This window comes from Vulpes lagopus, chromosome 7 (genome assembly GCF_018345385.1).
Source record: "Vulpes lagopus strain Blue_001 chromosome 7, ASM1834538v1, whole genome shotgun sequence".
Taxonomy (NCBI): Eukaryota; Metazoa; Chordata; class Mammalia; order Carnivora; family Canidae; genus Vulpes; species Vulpes lagopus.
This window is the reverse complement of record NC_054830.1, coordinates 78,708,679-78,723,035: the sequence shown is the minus strand read 5'-3', so window position 1 is coordinate 78,723,035 and position 14,357 is coordinate 78,708,679. Positions and strand designations below refer to the sequence as shown.

The window sequence follows — 14,357 nt, the reverse complement described above, 5'->3', positions numbered from 1 at the left end:
CAGCTATGAGAGAGGGAGAGTCAAATATGAAGGTTTCAGACATCTGTTTGGAGCTCCAAAAGAATAAATGAGAGACAATATTGAAAAAATGATGGAGATTTCCCCAGAATATATGAATAATATGAATATTAAGTTTTTTTAAAGATTTTATTTATTCATGAGAGACACAGAGAGAGGCAGAGACATAGGCAGAGGGAGAAGCAGGCTCCATGCAGGGAGCCCAATGCGGGACTCAATCAACAACCCTGGGATCACACCCTGAGCTGAAGGCAGATGCTCAACCACTGAGCCACCCAGGGGTCTTGGATCTTAAGATTTAGAAAGTCAAATGAATCCCAATAAAATAAAAAATCCAAATTTAAACATATCAGAGTGAAACTGCAAGTATTCCAAAGAAAGATCAACCAAAGGAAAAAAAATAATAAATTGTCCAAAGTAACAATTGTACTAACAGCAGACTTAAAAATAGCCAGGGTTCAATAGAATATGTATCCCCAATATTTGGAAAGATACAATTAACCTGAAGTTACATGCTCAGCTAAAAATCTTTAATCAAAGAAAGATTTTCAGAACATAAGGTGACACTTTACCTCAATGAAATCTTACTTAAAAATATTTAATTGCAGAAAGAATAAAACAAAGTTGGAGATGAATTAAGGATGGTGAGGAAAAAAATTATCATGTATATAAGGTTAAGCATACTTTGCAAATTATAGTTTGAAAGCCAAAAGTATAACTATCACCAAATCGTATATTTATGATAATTCTAGGTTTTGTTTTGATTTCTTCTGTAGGTGTACAGAAGATGGGTGTCCACATAAGAAGTTCTTTCACACACGTTTTCTTATGCGAATGAGATTAACACCAGATTGTTCCAAAATGTTGATCTCAACGTCCTCTGGATATCTCTTGATTTTGCATGATCTTGACTTAACCAAGTCCTTAGAAGTAGGCAGCTATCCTATTTTGAGAGCAAGAAGAACTACATCAAGTTCAGGTAAGCTTTTCTTTTTTGATTAAACAGAGTTTTCCAGAGAGTCTCACACAAAAGGATGGTATATGCTTCCATTCTGAGAAAGACAGCAGGAAGAAGGGAAGGAAATTAGAAGATATTTTTGGAAAGCTCAGTCGGACCTTTTTTCCTAAGGAAGTATGAACTGTTTGAATCTCTGACATAGCATTATTTTGTGCTTCTGTATCACCAATGATTTAGGAGAAACTGCTAACTATAAAAATATTTTCTTTTAGTTCTTTCTGCTATCCAAAAATCATCAGTATTTCTAAATCATTGCTATCTCAAAAATTAGTGGTGGCTCAAGGTAGGATCAATCTTTAAGTGCTTCTGAAACCCCGCAGAGCTTTTATCTTACTTTATCTTATTTTGTCTTATTTTATCTTATCTTACTTTATTTCATGGCCCTGAGATCAAGACCTGAGCTGAGGTCCAGTCACAGATGTTTTACTGACTGAGCCACCTAGGCACCCCACCTAGCATGGCTTTTAAGATATATTCAGTATAGAGTTTTAAGTCTATATTACATCCTAGACTTCCAGATGTCTATACTCAGGTATAGACATTGGGGTGGGGAATCCAATGCAGGGCTTAATCTCTCTCAGGACCCTGAGATTATGACCCCAGCTGAAACCAAGAATTGGCCACTTAACCAACGGAGCCACCCAGGCGCCCCTAAAGTGGTAGTAATCTTTTTCCTGTTGCTGATTCCATTAAACTTCAGTGAAATTGGAGCTCAGGAAAACTTAGGCACTATAATTTATCTATATTATGTGAATAGAGATTATATTTCATCACCTTGGGAAAAGGAGGGCTGTTCCAGGAATATACCTATTGTTTATAATTTTGCATTTTATGAAAAAGAACCCAGAAAAAAAAAAAAGACTTAAGCATTCAAAATACATAATGTGTATAAATTGCTATTTAAAATCAGCTTCAGATGGTTAGACGCTCTCCTGTAAGCATAAGGCAGGGCCACTTCTGAAGACTCTTGGGAAAGTGCAGGCTCCATTGTACTGCATTTGCCCAACTTCACTGCTAAAAGCAGAAATTTAAGTTTTACCAACTTACTTGCAAAGCAAGAGATTTCATAAATATGTGAGTATAATCCTTTTACATTCAGAAATTTATTTTTAGGTTCAACATTAATAATCAACTTTAGCTTAGTAAGAAGTAGTGATTTAGAAGATCTGGTTGGCATTTCTTTTATTCAGAAACGAAGAACAAGGGATCCCTGGGTGGGACAGCGGTTTAGCGCCTGCCTTTGGCCCAGGGCACGATTCTGGAGGCCTGGGATCGAATCCCACATCGGGCTCCCGGTGCATGGAGCCGCTTCTCCCTCTGCTTATGTCTCCGCCTCTCTCTCTCTCTCAATGTGTGACTATCATAAATTAAAAAAAAAAAAAAGAAAAAAGAAACGAAGAACATTTCTTCTAAGGGTAATTCTGATAATAAATCAAAGGGAATTAGATGAAGACATCCTCATAAAAGTTTGGGACCACTAGAAGAGTAGGGTAAAATAGAGATTGCTATTTGGAATAATACATCAAACCCAACTATCTGATACTGATTTTGTTTTAATGATACTCATTTTATACCAGTATAAAATTGGTATTGCATTTCAAAGATAGTATTCACATAATTTCATGAATGATAACAATTGTTTGGCATGCTCAAGAAGGATCATTTAATGCTCTCAGTAATGGAGCTGGTATTTGGACCCTATTCTAGGATTCAAAGGGCTGATGAACAACAAGCTCAGTTTTCATATTTACTGAATTTTCTTGTTCCATTTTACTACATAAGTGATGGGGAAACCCAAAGATGCTCCTGTTTTAGTTAGTCATATTTCACTTAAGTCATTGGGAGAAGAGATTTTAGAAAGGGCCCAGGCCTTAGATAGAACACTTCAAAGAGCTGCCCTGCTTACCTTGGTCTTAGTTATCAGCAAGCTTTTTTTTTTTTTTAAGATTAAATTTATTTATTCAGGAGAGACATGGGGAGAGAGAGAGAGGCAGAGACATAGGCAGAGAGAGAAGCAAGCTCCATGTAGGGGGCCCAATGTGGGACTGGATCCTGGATTCCAGGATCACGCCCTGGGCCAAAGGCAGATGTTCAACCACTGAACCACCCAGGCATCCTATAAGGAAGCTTTAAGGGGCCATGTACTTGCCATGTTTCAGATGGATTTTAACAATATGCTTCAACTAGATTAAAAAGTTAAGAGACACTACTAGAGTTTTGCTGAGTTTGTCAGAATTTTTTTGTATTTTCAAGATCTGACCACTTCATCAAGTTCATCTGGTCCTCGAGTTTCTGGTTCACCTTGTCATCATAGTGATTCTAATTCATCTTCTGAGAAACACATGTCACGAGCCACACAAAGAGAAGGTAGGTTAAAAGTGGGATTTTATAATCTTGCAACAACAGGGTCTACCAAAGAGCTTTCTCTGGTTTAGTTTTAATCCATACAAATAAAAGCCAATAAAGAAGAGGTTATTCTTTGCCCCTCAGTCATTCATTTTCAGAAGATAACCAGAGTCTCTAGGGTTGAATATCTTGGGCTTAAATCTTTGTTGGAATTTGAGCTTTGGTTTTATTTATTGAACTTAGTTTGGTCTAGATCGGAGAAAAAGTAGTTAGGACATGTAGATCCCAATCAAGATTAAGGAAATTAAATAAGATATGCATGTGATGGTGTTGTATACGTGATGAGTTTGTTAGGTACTTGTGAAAGTCACCTGGTTCCAGCCCGGTAGCTTTTTGCTCTGCCATTTCTTTATCTGAGCAACACCTGACAGCCTTGGAGGGGTTGTGGGATAAAGTAGACTACAACCTGGCCCTATTTTGCTTTTGCCCATTTTTCCCCACCACTCTGGCAGAACTAGCTGTTTAGCTTATTCTTTCCACTCCCTAAATGAAATGCTTTCTACGTATGCAAATCCATACCAGTTTCACATCTAAGCATTTTTGGTTTGTCCTCCCCTTTGTGGACTGATGGCCAGATGTGTTTTTTTTTTTTTTTTTTTTTTAAATTTTGGGTCACCTTTTGGAGATGCACATGGCTTCTACCTAGATCTTTAGGGGAGGGACTATCCATTAGACTTCTAATTGTGTTTTTCCTGGGTGTCCTCACCTGGTAAGTGTTTGATAATTGCATACTTGATGAATGGTTTGAGAGCCCTTCCTAAACCTACAACCTATCTACTTTCCTCTGGATGTTCAAGACTATGACATGTAAGGTTAAAAATTCCTCCTGATAAATTTAGAGATTTATGCCCAGATATGTAACATTTTTCCTTTGATTTGTAGCATAAACTTCTTTTATAGATTCTGTTTTTCTACTTTGGCTACAGAAAACAAGCCAAGGCTCTTAAAAATCTTTGAGAAAAATCTTTATTGAACTAAACCATACATGAGAAAAAAAAAAGTAGTTGACTGCTTGTTGCAGTGGTAAACCCCAAAATCAAACTACACAGCAGTTTCATGATATAGAGTTGGGAATGGGAGAAGAAATGATGTATGGAGAGCCTAGGCAGAGTATGGAGAAGAAAGTGGGGCTCATACATAAAGTTGTTCTGAATGTTGGCAATCTTGGGTCTTCAGGGTGTCAGAATATGTTAGCACCATAGTTTGACAGATACAGTATTGAAAAGAGCTGAGGCTCTCAAGCTCATTTAGGATTAGAACTTTAAGTGATCTCTACACCTCAAGTGGGGCTTGAACTCCAGAGCTTGAGATCAAGAGTCAGATGCTCTACCAACTGAGCCAGCCAGCCAGGTGCCCCTAGAACTCCATTTTTGACATGAAATCTGCTGTGGATTATATTATAGCACAGATAAAGTACAAAAACTGATTCAAGTGAAATTAAAGCATTCCTTGACCAGTCTTTCCTAGCCCATCCCCATGTGGTTCCCTCCTTTTGCCAGCACTAAAGGAACTTTCAAGGAGCACAGCTCAAAAACCACTACTTACTTAATGGGTTTCTTTTCTGCTTCTGTTCAAGTTTCAGAATTAATTCTGGAAATAGCTGTTTGTTTTTCTCTAAAATTGTTATTAAAGTTCAGTCACATGTGAAATCATTATTTAGATATAGTTTGGTTATAACAATGTAATTTAGAGCTTCACAGGTTTCCATCAATGCTATAGTAATCTAAAGGGAAACTTTAAAAGATAACATCTATTTGAGAAACAGTTCACAAAGGTCTGACAGAAGGAGCTCAATCTTCACAGCATTTCCTTCCACAGGTAGAGAAGTGTTGAAATATTTCTCTTGATACTAAATTTCTAAACTGCTTCTTTATAATGTCTGTGAAAGTGGTTCTCCGCATACCTGAGGGATAGGATGTAACTCCCAGTAGTAACGGCTTGCTGTAGCAGTCACTATCATGGGGGGCTAGGAAGAAGGACATGATGAGCCCTAACAGAGTACCAGTCATATGTATGATTGGTAATGTCTCCTTTGTTTTGACATACTCGTATGTGAAATATTCTCCTTTGCCTCCAAAATCATAGATCCGTTTGGTTATTTATAATACTGCCCTTGGGGGCCATAAGTCCTGCTCCTTGCACACATGATATCCTTTTATTTTTTTTTTATAAGATTTTATTTGTTCATGAGACACACAGAGAGAGAGAGAGGGAAAGAGAGGCAGAGACACAGAGGCAGAGACACAGGCAGAGGGATAAGCAGGCTCCATGCAGGGAGCCCGACATGGGACATGGGACTCGATCCCGGGTCTCCAGCATCACTTCCTGAGCTGAAGGTGGCGCTAAACCGCTGAGCCACCCAGGCTGCCTGATAGCCTTTTATTTATATTAAGGCAGTCTGCATGGCTTCCACATATTTCCTTCTCTAGAGAATATAGGTCCTCTGAGATGAGAATTACCTTTTACTTTTCTACATTCCTTTCATGTCACATAACTTTCTTAAAAGTTTTCTGAGTTGTAAATCTTAATCAAAAAGATCCCTAGTCCACTTTAATGCCTTAGTCTTAGGTTACTGGGATTCTCGCTGCAAGAACTTGGATTCTTTAGTCCTAGTCATAACCTTTCCCCATACCCCCACCCCCAACGACCACCCAAGCACCCCCATAGTTTTTTGTTTTTTGTTTTTTTACATGTGGTAGAACAAGAGGCTGACAGTGGAATGAAGGCTGGGGGCAGTGTGGCTGTCAGAAATGAAAGCTTTGATGAGCTGCCTTTGATAATACAAATCTCATATCCTAATTTTCTTATCAGGAGTATCACCACGAAATAGTCTTGAAGTCTTAACCCCTGAGGTTCCTGGTGAGAGAGACCGTGGAAACTGCATCACGTCCTTACAGCTGCACCCAAAAGGCTGGGCCACTCTGCTTCGGTGCTCAAGCAACACTGATGATCAGGAGGTAGGAGTAGCAGCACTCCACCTTTAAAGCAGTTAATTTAAAAAATAGCCATTGCTGTATATGCTCATCGAATCTTTATCCCTTGAACCTCTCCTTCCTTTGCAGCCTCCTCTACAGTGTGGCACACTGGGAAATACTTTAAACCAGTATCAGCTCAGATTGTGCCCAGCTTCTTAATTCTTGCCTCCTTCATCTCACCACACACCTGTTATATAATAAACTTTAGATGGAGATGCTTCAGCCAAACTGGCTAAATGTAAGGTTTTGCTAAGCCAATTGAGTACTGGAATTTGCTCTTTTTAAAATCTGGGGAAGGGGGCAGCCCGGGTGGCTCAGTGGTTTAGCGCCACCTTCAGCCCAGGGCATGATCCTGGAGACCCAGGATTGAGCCCCACGTTGGGCTCCCTGTATGGAGCCTGCTTCTCCCTCTGCCTCTCTCCCTCTCTGTGTCTCTCATGAATAAATAAAATCTTTATCAATCAATCAATCCAGGGAAGGGGCTCCCAGGTGGCTCAGATGGTTAAGCATCTGCCCTCAGCTCAGGTCAGGATCTCCGTGTTCTGAGATCAAGCCTGGCATCGGGCTCCCTGCTCAATGGGGAGCCGGCTTCTCCCTTTCCCTCTCCCCACTGTTCATGCTCTCTTTCTCAATAAATAAATATAAAATCTTTAAAATAAATAAATAAAACCAGGGGGAAATTGGAAAAAGGCTAAACTGATGACTAGGGAAAAGGGCCTTATATGACCTCATGAATCTTGTCACTCTGGAAAGCAGGAGGATCTCACTAGCTCTAGAAGTCACAACTTCAAAGAGCCTTTGAAATATGTAGGAAGAGAAATATTTTAAGGCTTAGATGTCTGAACTCTAGAATTTTGTAAATATCAAGGCTGTTACTTTCACAAAAGGGAATTATTACCATAGAAGTCACAGCAGCCTGAGGGAATAAAAGGCTTGAACACATCATAGTACACAGAATAACCTTGGCTTTTTTGAAGATAAGAAGGTTTGGGGACTGCACATCTTAGTAGTTGGGAGAAGGGCAGTGGTAGTCATTTGATTTCTTGCAACAATTCTGTGGCTTTGGCAGTCTGTTGAGCTTTTTACAAAAATAAGTATCTAGCATTACCTGGGGCTCTTTAACTTTGGTTTGTCTCTCTTCTCTCCCCTTAGTGGACTTGTGTCTATGAATTCCAAGAAGGAGCTCCCGTGCGACCTGTCTCACCTCGTTGTTCTCTACGATTAACTCATTACATTGAAGAAGCCAATGTAGGCAGGGGTTATATCAAAGAACTTTGCTTCAGCCCTGATGGGCGAATGATCTCTTCCCCACATGGCTACGGGATTCGCTTGTTGGGATTTGACAAACAGTGCAGTGAACTAATAGACTGTTTGCCCAAAGAAGCCAGTCCCCTGCGGGTGATCCGTTCTCTGTACTCTCACAATGATGTGGTACTGACAACAAAATTCTCTCCAACACATTGTCAGATTGCCTCAGGGTGCCTTAGTGGACGGGTTTCTTTGTATCAGCCAAAGTTTTAGGCACAACTTACATCAAATAAGGAACTTTTCTGGTGTTTGACTTATAAATTACTTCAATTTAGGTGAAGTATTTTCTTTTTAGAAGATCTTAAAAGTTTGGGTCAAGATCCCAGTTCTTATGGGTCCACGAACACACCTGTGACCTGAGGACTTGGCCGTCCGGCATCGTAGGGGCCTCACCAAGTTAGACTCTACGCAGCAGCAGCTTTTGCCGCATTCCTCTGCTCCTGCTCATCTGTGCCACCTGAACTTCGGTTCTTCTGGTTATTTTGCATGGTAGCTCTTGTCAAGTTTCTTTATATCTTGTTTTTTGATTTCGGTGTGAATTTTGTGAACATCTGGCAGGAGTTGTGGCTGGGTTAGGAGAAACCCATGACACTAGTATTGAATAAAACCCGGAAGTTTGATGTCAGCATACTGGTCATTGAAAAAGAAATTTCATCTTCACTTATCAGCATACTTGGCCTTTTAAAGTTGCTGTTATGTTTCTCTATAATGAGCACAGATAATGGCATTATTCTCATAACTGTTAGATGATCTTACAACAAAAAAGTCTTCTAAGTTTCCTGTTAAAATTATACATATTTTTTTTTCACCGTGAGGGGAATTCTGTTGTAAAACTCTAGAAAAACTACCGCCTCTCTTTGTAATTTACTTGTATGAATTTAAAAATCTCTAGCATGTGTCCTTATGTGGTATTTTGTTCCCTTTAACAGCATTTAGAAAGGAAAAGAGGAGAAGGAATGGGCTTTGGTCATTTCTCTTATATAGAAGAGAAGTCATTAAGTTAGTGTACTGTCTGGTCACAGAGTGATAAGAATAATGTGGCTTAGAGTTTGTTTTCTCTGCCAAACTGTTTGACTCACACAGGGTCACATGTTATGATACTAGAGTGGAGAGGGCAGTGAGAGTAAAGAGGTTGTGTTTTCCTCATCTTTACTCCTTGAGCCAGGTGGCACAGGCTCAACCCCCTTAGCATTTGGGAGGGGAGAACTGCAGCCCTCTTCAAGCCGTGACCTAACTACAGTAGTCCGCCACTTGGTTGTCAAGACAAAGAGCTGACGTGAAGACCTGTTGTATTTTGTTATGGAACACAGCAAGTAAAAAACATGAAGCAAGGGTCAATCACAGGGCTGACTGCTCTGTTGAAGCAAGCAGCTTTCTTCTAGTCTCCACTTGGAATGGTATTATATTTAGGAGGGATCCACCAGAGGCTGGAGTAATTTTAAGCCGCAAGCTAGCTCTTTCCCTCTCAGATCATGTTCACTTAGGCCAGTGGTTCTCAGACATGAAGGTGCATTACAATCATTGAGAAACTTGTGAAAAACACAGAAACCTGGCTCTCACCTTAGGAGGTTCTGATTCAGCCAGGGAGAGGACAGGATCTGTATTTTTAATGGGAACCTCAAGTAATCTTTATTCAGGTGGTCCCTGGATCAGAGTTCGAAAAACACTACCTTAAACATCAGTAAGTACTTCTGTACCTATCAGGTGCTTAACTCCCAGAAGGCATTTTGATTATTTAAAAAAGTAGTAAATGAAATCCACTTTAGAGGTAGAAAATGTAATCAATCTCATTATTTGATGAATGAGAAAAGTTAAGTGACTTGCCTAAAGTTATCTTACAAAATTAGTGGCAGAGGCAGAACTTATCTCCTAATTCCTTGCTCAGGGCAATTTCTACTGTATTATGCTGGCTGTTAAAACAAAGAATTATGAACACTTTATCTTGTTTTTAAGTTATATTATTGAGACTATCCTTAAACTGGCTAATAGATTGAAAAAGGCATGGGAGTAGATGCTGAGAATTCCAGCCCTAAGAAAAGAATCTTAAATCTTATAGAAATATTGAAGCATTTCTTTAAAGTGGGCTAAGCAACCCAAACACATGAATAAAAATGACATTTTGTTGTAGACCCTACCAGACAGCCATTCATTCACACACATGTGCAGAGGCTATGTCTTGCTTGGAACAATCCTTGGCGCTAGGACAAATTTTAAAAATTAGATCATTTTACCAAGGTTGTTAAAAAATTCGAATTTTTTTAGCCATTAAGAAAATCACCACAAAGTATAATGAAAACACAAGTTTGCCATAAACTTTTCAAAAAACCCCACATATTTAAAGGAAAGTAATGTTTTGGAGGCAAACACACCCAATGTTAACATTAAAAATAAGCTACTAAGTACAATAATTATATTGGTAAAAAAAAGTTCCACATATTGCATCCCTTTTGGAGAGTTGCATGTCCACATGTCGCCCAACTCTGAATTTCAGTCCATGATTCTTCGACCATTATAGAGTTTCTATGGTGTCAAATAATCTACACACTTGATTGCTAACCTTCACTCAAAATACCTTGCAAGGTAGGTGATATGAGCACCAACTTTGGAGGAAATGGAGGATGCAAAAGGTTAAGTGATTTGCTGAAAGTCTCAGAGCTGGCACTGGAAGAGGGCAACATGGATTCAAACCCAGCTGTTTTAGTCTAAAGCCTGTGCTTAGAACTCAACCACTTTGCCCTTTTGTTTATAAAGGATGGGAAGCTGGCATGTGCTGGCTTACCTTCCACACCATCCAAAGGAACCGATTAGAAGACTGAAAATGTCCATGAAAATGAGCACCATAAACCACAGGGCACACAGACTGTCCATTCCTAACTGAAAGACTTCAAGCAGGATAAGTAGCTGTAAAATAAAGAAAAATGTGGGATAAATAGTCTTGTATAAAAATAGAGCCAAACAGATGAGAATTAAAAATAAGCCAGCAAACTCAACAAAACCAATTTTGTCCTCTTTGAGGTACAGTCCTGATCAAAAAATTCATGAGGGGGATATTAATCCAGGAATTACAGGGCATCAAGAATGCTAGACTCTTGAAGGAAACAGCATCTCAATTTCAAGGTCTCATTTCACTTAACAGCATAAAATCTAATCTGTTTATTATAAATTTTGTTAATCATTTTTATTCATGATAATTGGTGAATGTATTATAAATGATAATGTGGTATAATTGTTGGTAAATATAGTATAAATTATACTTGTTTGAAAAAGCTTTCTACAGGGGTGCCTGGCTGGCTCAGTCATAGAGGATACAACTCTTGATCTTGGGGTCATGAGTTCATGCCTCACCTTGAGGGGTAGGTTGTACTTAAAAAGAATCTTGAAAAAACTTTCTAAAGAAATGCTATGTTAAGTTTAGGAACATAAAATATATTTAGTAGTTCCTTATCTTTAATTGTGAAAATGAAGTGGCTAAAGCAGACAAGACCTCTATCTTTTGAAAATGTATGTGATCCTTTTTTTCTCAGAAGCCCAGAGAACATGTATATTTTGTTATTTCTCCTCGTTATATCTAAGATGAGGCTATACCAAAAATTTTAGGAAAACAAGCAAGGATAAGCTTCCCCTCTCCTTTCTAGAACCACAGTCGCATATCATGGTTTAAGTTTTGTTTTCCAGAAAGTGCAATATAGGAAAACCACTCTGAGAATCTTTTAGAAGCCTAATGTTTCCCATATAAGTCAATATATGGTACTGGCATCCATAAGTATCTGTTAAAGCTTGTGTTTAGCAAGAAAACTAGTCTGATAACACTGATGACAATCATCCCCATTTAATGACCAGTGGCCACGAAGAGCTATGAAAACTCATGCAGTAATACCCTGTGTTGGTCATGAAAGAAAGCATATATGTGAATTTTTAGATAACTAATACATATCTCTTAAGTGCCAAAATTTAAAACTTGTAATCTATTTTTGATGCAAGTGTTTCAGATATGTTAGTATACCTCCCTGCCTTCTTAAACAGCATGCTCGGTATAATTCACTTTTTCATGATGAAAAGTAAAAGTTATATTCATGTGTTATTACAAATACCCAATGAGCTCTGATGTATGTAAAATACTTCATAAAATGTAAAGGGCTATATAACAAACATAAGTTAATATCAATTATTGTAAAATAATTCCCCCAGCCCTGAGGTCTATATGATCATTTGCCTCAGGTTGCTGGGATTTGGGAATTTTTTATTTAAAAATTTTTCTATCTGCTAGGTAGTTTGTTCTGTCTCCTACCACAGTGTCCACCTGCCTGCCTCTAACAGGCTCTTTGTCATATGTGCTGTGTTCATCTGTTACAAGCTGGGACAAGCAATAACCAAGCCTGCTTGGTGTCTAAAGAGCTACACGAGCCCCATATACAGTCTTTGAGACCGCTCTTTTGGTTGCTCACCAGCTTTCTGACCGGTTCACAATAACCTTCTGGATAATAGAAGTACCCAGGTAAGGCCTAGGCTAGTGATTTTTTCAGTTGCCACCAAGTAAAATACTACAGACTAAGGATGCTGCTACATTAAGGAATAAACAGCAACGCACCAAAGTATAGCCAAGTAACAACAAAGGCTCTGTATCTGCACATGGATCGTTCATGCTTTAAAAAAATAAGGAGAATCAGTGGAGGGAAGGGGGAACAATGAAAATTAAATCCAGATAGACTTGAGTATTTTTGATGCCATTAAACTTGGTCAATAGCCATTAAAATACATGTTTAAATTATCACACATTGTTACAAAGAGTTTTAGTTTGTACCAAAATTTATACCCCAAAGATTCCTCAGAATTTCTCCCATTCAAATGACAATAGAAATTATCAAAAGGAAAGTCTCAAATTAACCTGTATGCTGCTGCTTTAGTTGTAAATGAATAGAAATATAGGTTTTATCAAAAGCTCCAAGGAACACATCTCACATATGCACACCTCGTGTATGTATGTGTATATGAATGTCACTATAAATGAAAATGTCACCCAGAGACAATAAAATCATTTTAAAATTTAAATCTTGTTTATAGTATTTAAAATAGAATCTTCAGCTTTCCTAAGTTTCTTATTTCAGTTTCATGGTGTCTACATTAAAGTTTGGAAATTTGATTTTCTTTTAAATTTCACTGCATCTTCCATTTCTAAAATGTGCTTTCTGGTAAATTTTAGACTCATATTTTTAGGAAAGTTGAGAATGTTCTGGATAATATCCTAGATACTGGAAAGTCTTCTCACTTGGCTCTGAGGTATTGTTAAGTTCTTATGCTAGACTGTAAGCTCCTTGCGGGCAGGAACTCTCACTTTCTGCTATCCCCAGTGCCCAGTCCAGAATCTGACAGAGTAATTGTTCAATAAATTATTTGTTGTATGAATCAAATGAACTTTAGACATACGTGGCCTTGAATTTCCATGAGGCCAGAATGTGATGTGCAAATAGAGAAATCATATAGTAAGATTTTTTTCTGGTCATAGATCAGAAAAACTATTTCTCATTGCTTTGGAAAACTGAAAAACTCCATTTTTCATTCAAGAAACATCTGAGGGCAGCCCGGGTGGCTTAGCGGTTTAGCAACGGCTTCAGCCCAGGGCATGATCCTGGAGACGCAGGATCGAGTCCCACGTCAGGCTCCCTGCGAGGAGCCTGCTTCTCCCTCTGCCTGTCTCTGCCTCTCTCTCTCTCTCTGTCTCTCTGTCTCTCATGAATAAATAAAATCTTAAAAAAAAAGAAAGAAAGCAACATCTGAGTCCCTACTATATGGCTTGTCCAGTACTATGGACTCAAGGACAAAGGTAACTAGGGTTGTAGCGTTGCCTTCATGAGTGTGTGGCCAGTGCAGTCATATAAGGCCCTGCAGTGAGAAAATCCCCACATTTGGTGTAAGGTTCTGCTGAAGCCATTGTAAAATTCTTAATTTTTTGAACAAGGGGCCCATATTTCTTTTGCACTGGGCTTCCAAATTACATAGCTGGTCCTGCTTCAATATTACCATGTTGACATGGTGGGAACAGTAAATATCTACTGTCCAGTAAAGATATTCACATTCATTGAAAACTAGCCATAAAGTGACTTAGTAAAATAACTTCTAAAACCTAAAATCAAAACTCTTTCCCTCCCACAAACTTTTTCACATATCTTCATTTCAGAATTAGGAAAGCTTTCTAAATCTGTATTTGGCTTTTACTGCTTCAATTGAATGGTCTTGAATTCATGATGAATGTGGAGTTGTAAGTGATTTTATCTACGTACATACATACCTACATGCAATTTGAAGGTTTCAGTAAAACTTTAATATATGCACTGAGTGTTTTGGTGGAAGTCTACCTCGAGGTGCTTCTAAAAAATAAATGCTACTTTAAAACATTTGACACACTTTTTGTGTGGTTAACCTATTTGAAAGGTTGATAGGAAGCTTGCATTTAGCAGTACTTTCAAATTTTTACTTAAATTGCTTAGGTGTTATGCTCGCTTCAGCACATATACTAAAATTAAATTGCTTAGGTGTTTATTTTCAGATCAGAATTAAGCAAAATGCTGTGACACGGGCAGTGGCTTGGGGACTCTTGTAGAGGTATTCTAAACTTTTTCAATCCTATAACCCCC

At 38.4% G+C, this 14,357-nt stretch overlaps 1 protein-coding gene across 1 annotated transcript in view; it reads left to right on the top strand.

The window, feature by feature from the left end:
* DCAF10 (DDB1 and CUL4 associated factor 10) overlaps positions 1–14,117 on the top strand; it is a 43,926-nt gene extending 29,809 nt beyond the window's left edge. Inside the window, exons 4-7 of the mRNA XM_041763173.1 lie at positions 795–997; positions 3,290–3,403; positions 6,254–6,399; positions 7,570–14,117. Coding sequence (XP_041619107.1) covers positions 795–997; positions 3,290–3,403; positions 6,254–6,399; positions 7,570–7,938 — 832 coding nt within the window. The 3' untranslated portion in view covers positions 7,939–14,117. The remainder of the gene's footprint in view (positions 1–794; positions 998–3,289; positions 3,404–6,253; positions 6,400–7,569) is intronic.
* Positions 14,118–14,357: the final 240 nt, after the last annotated feature.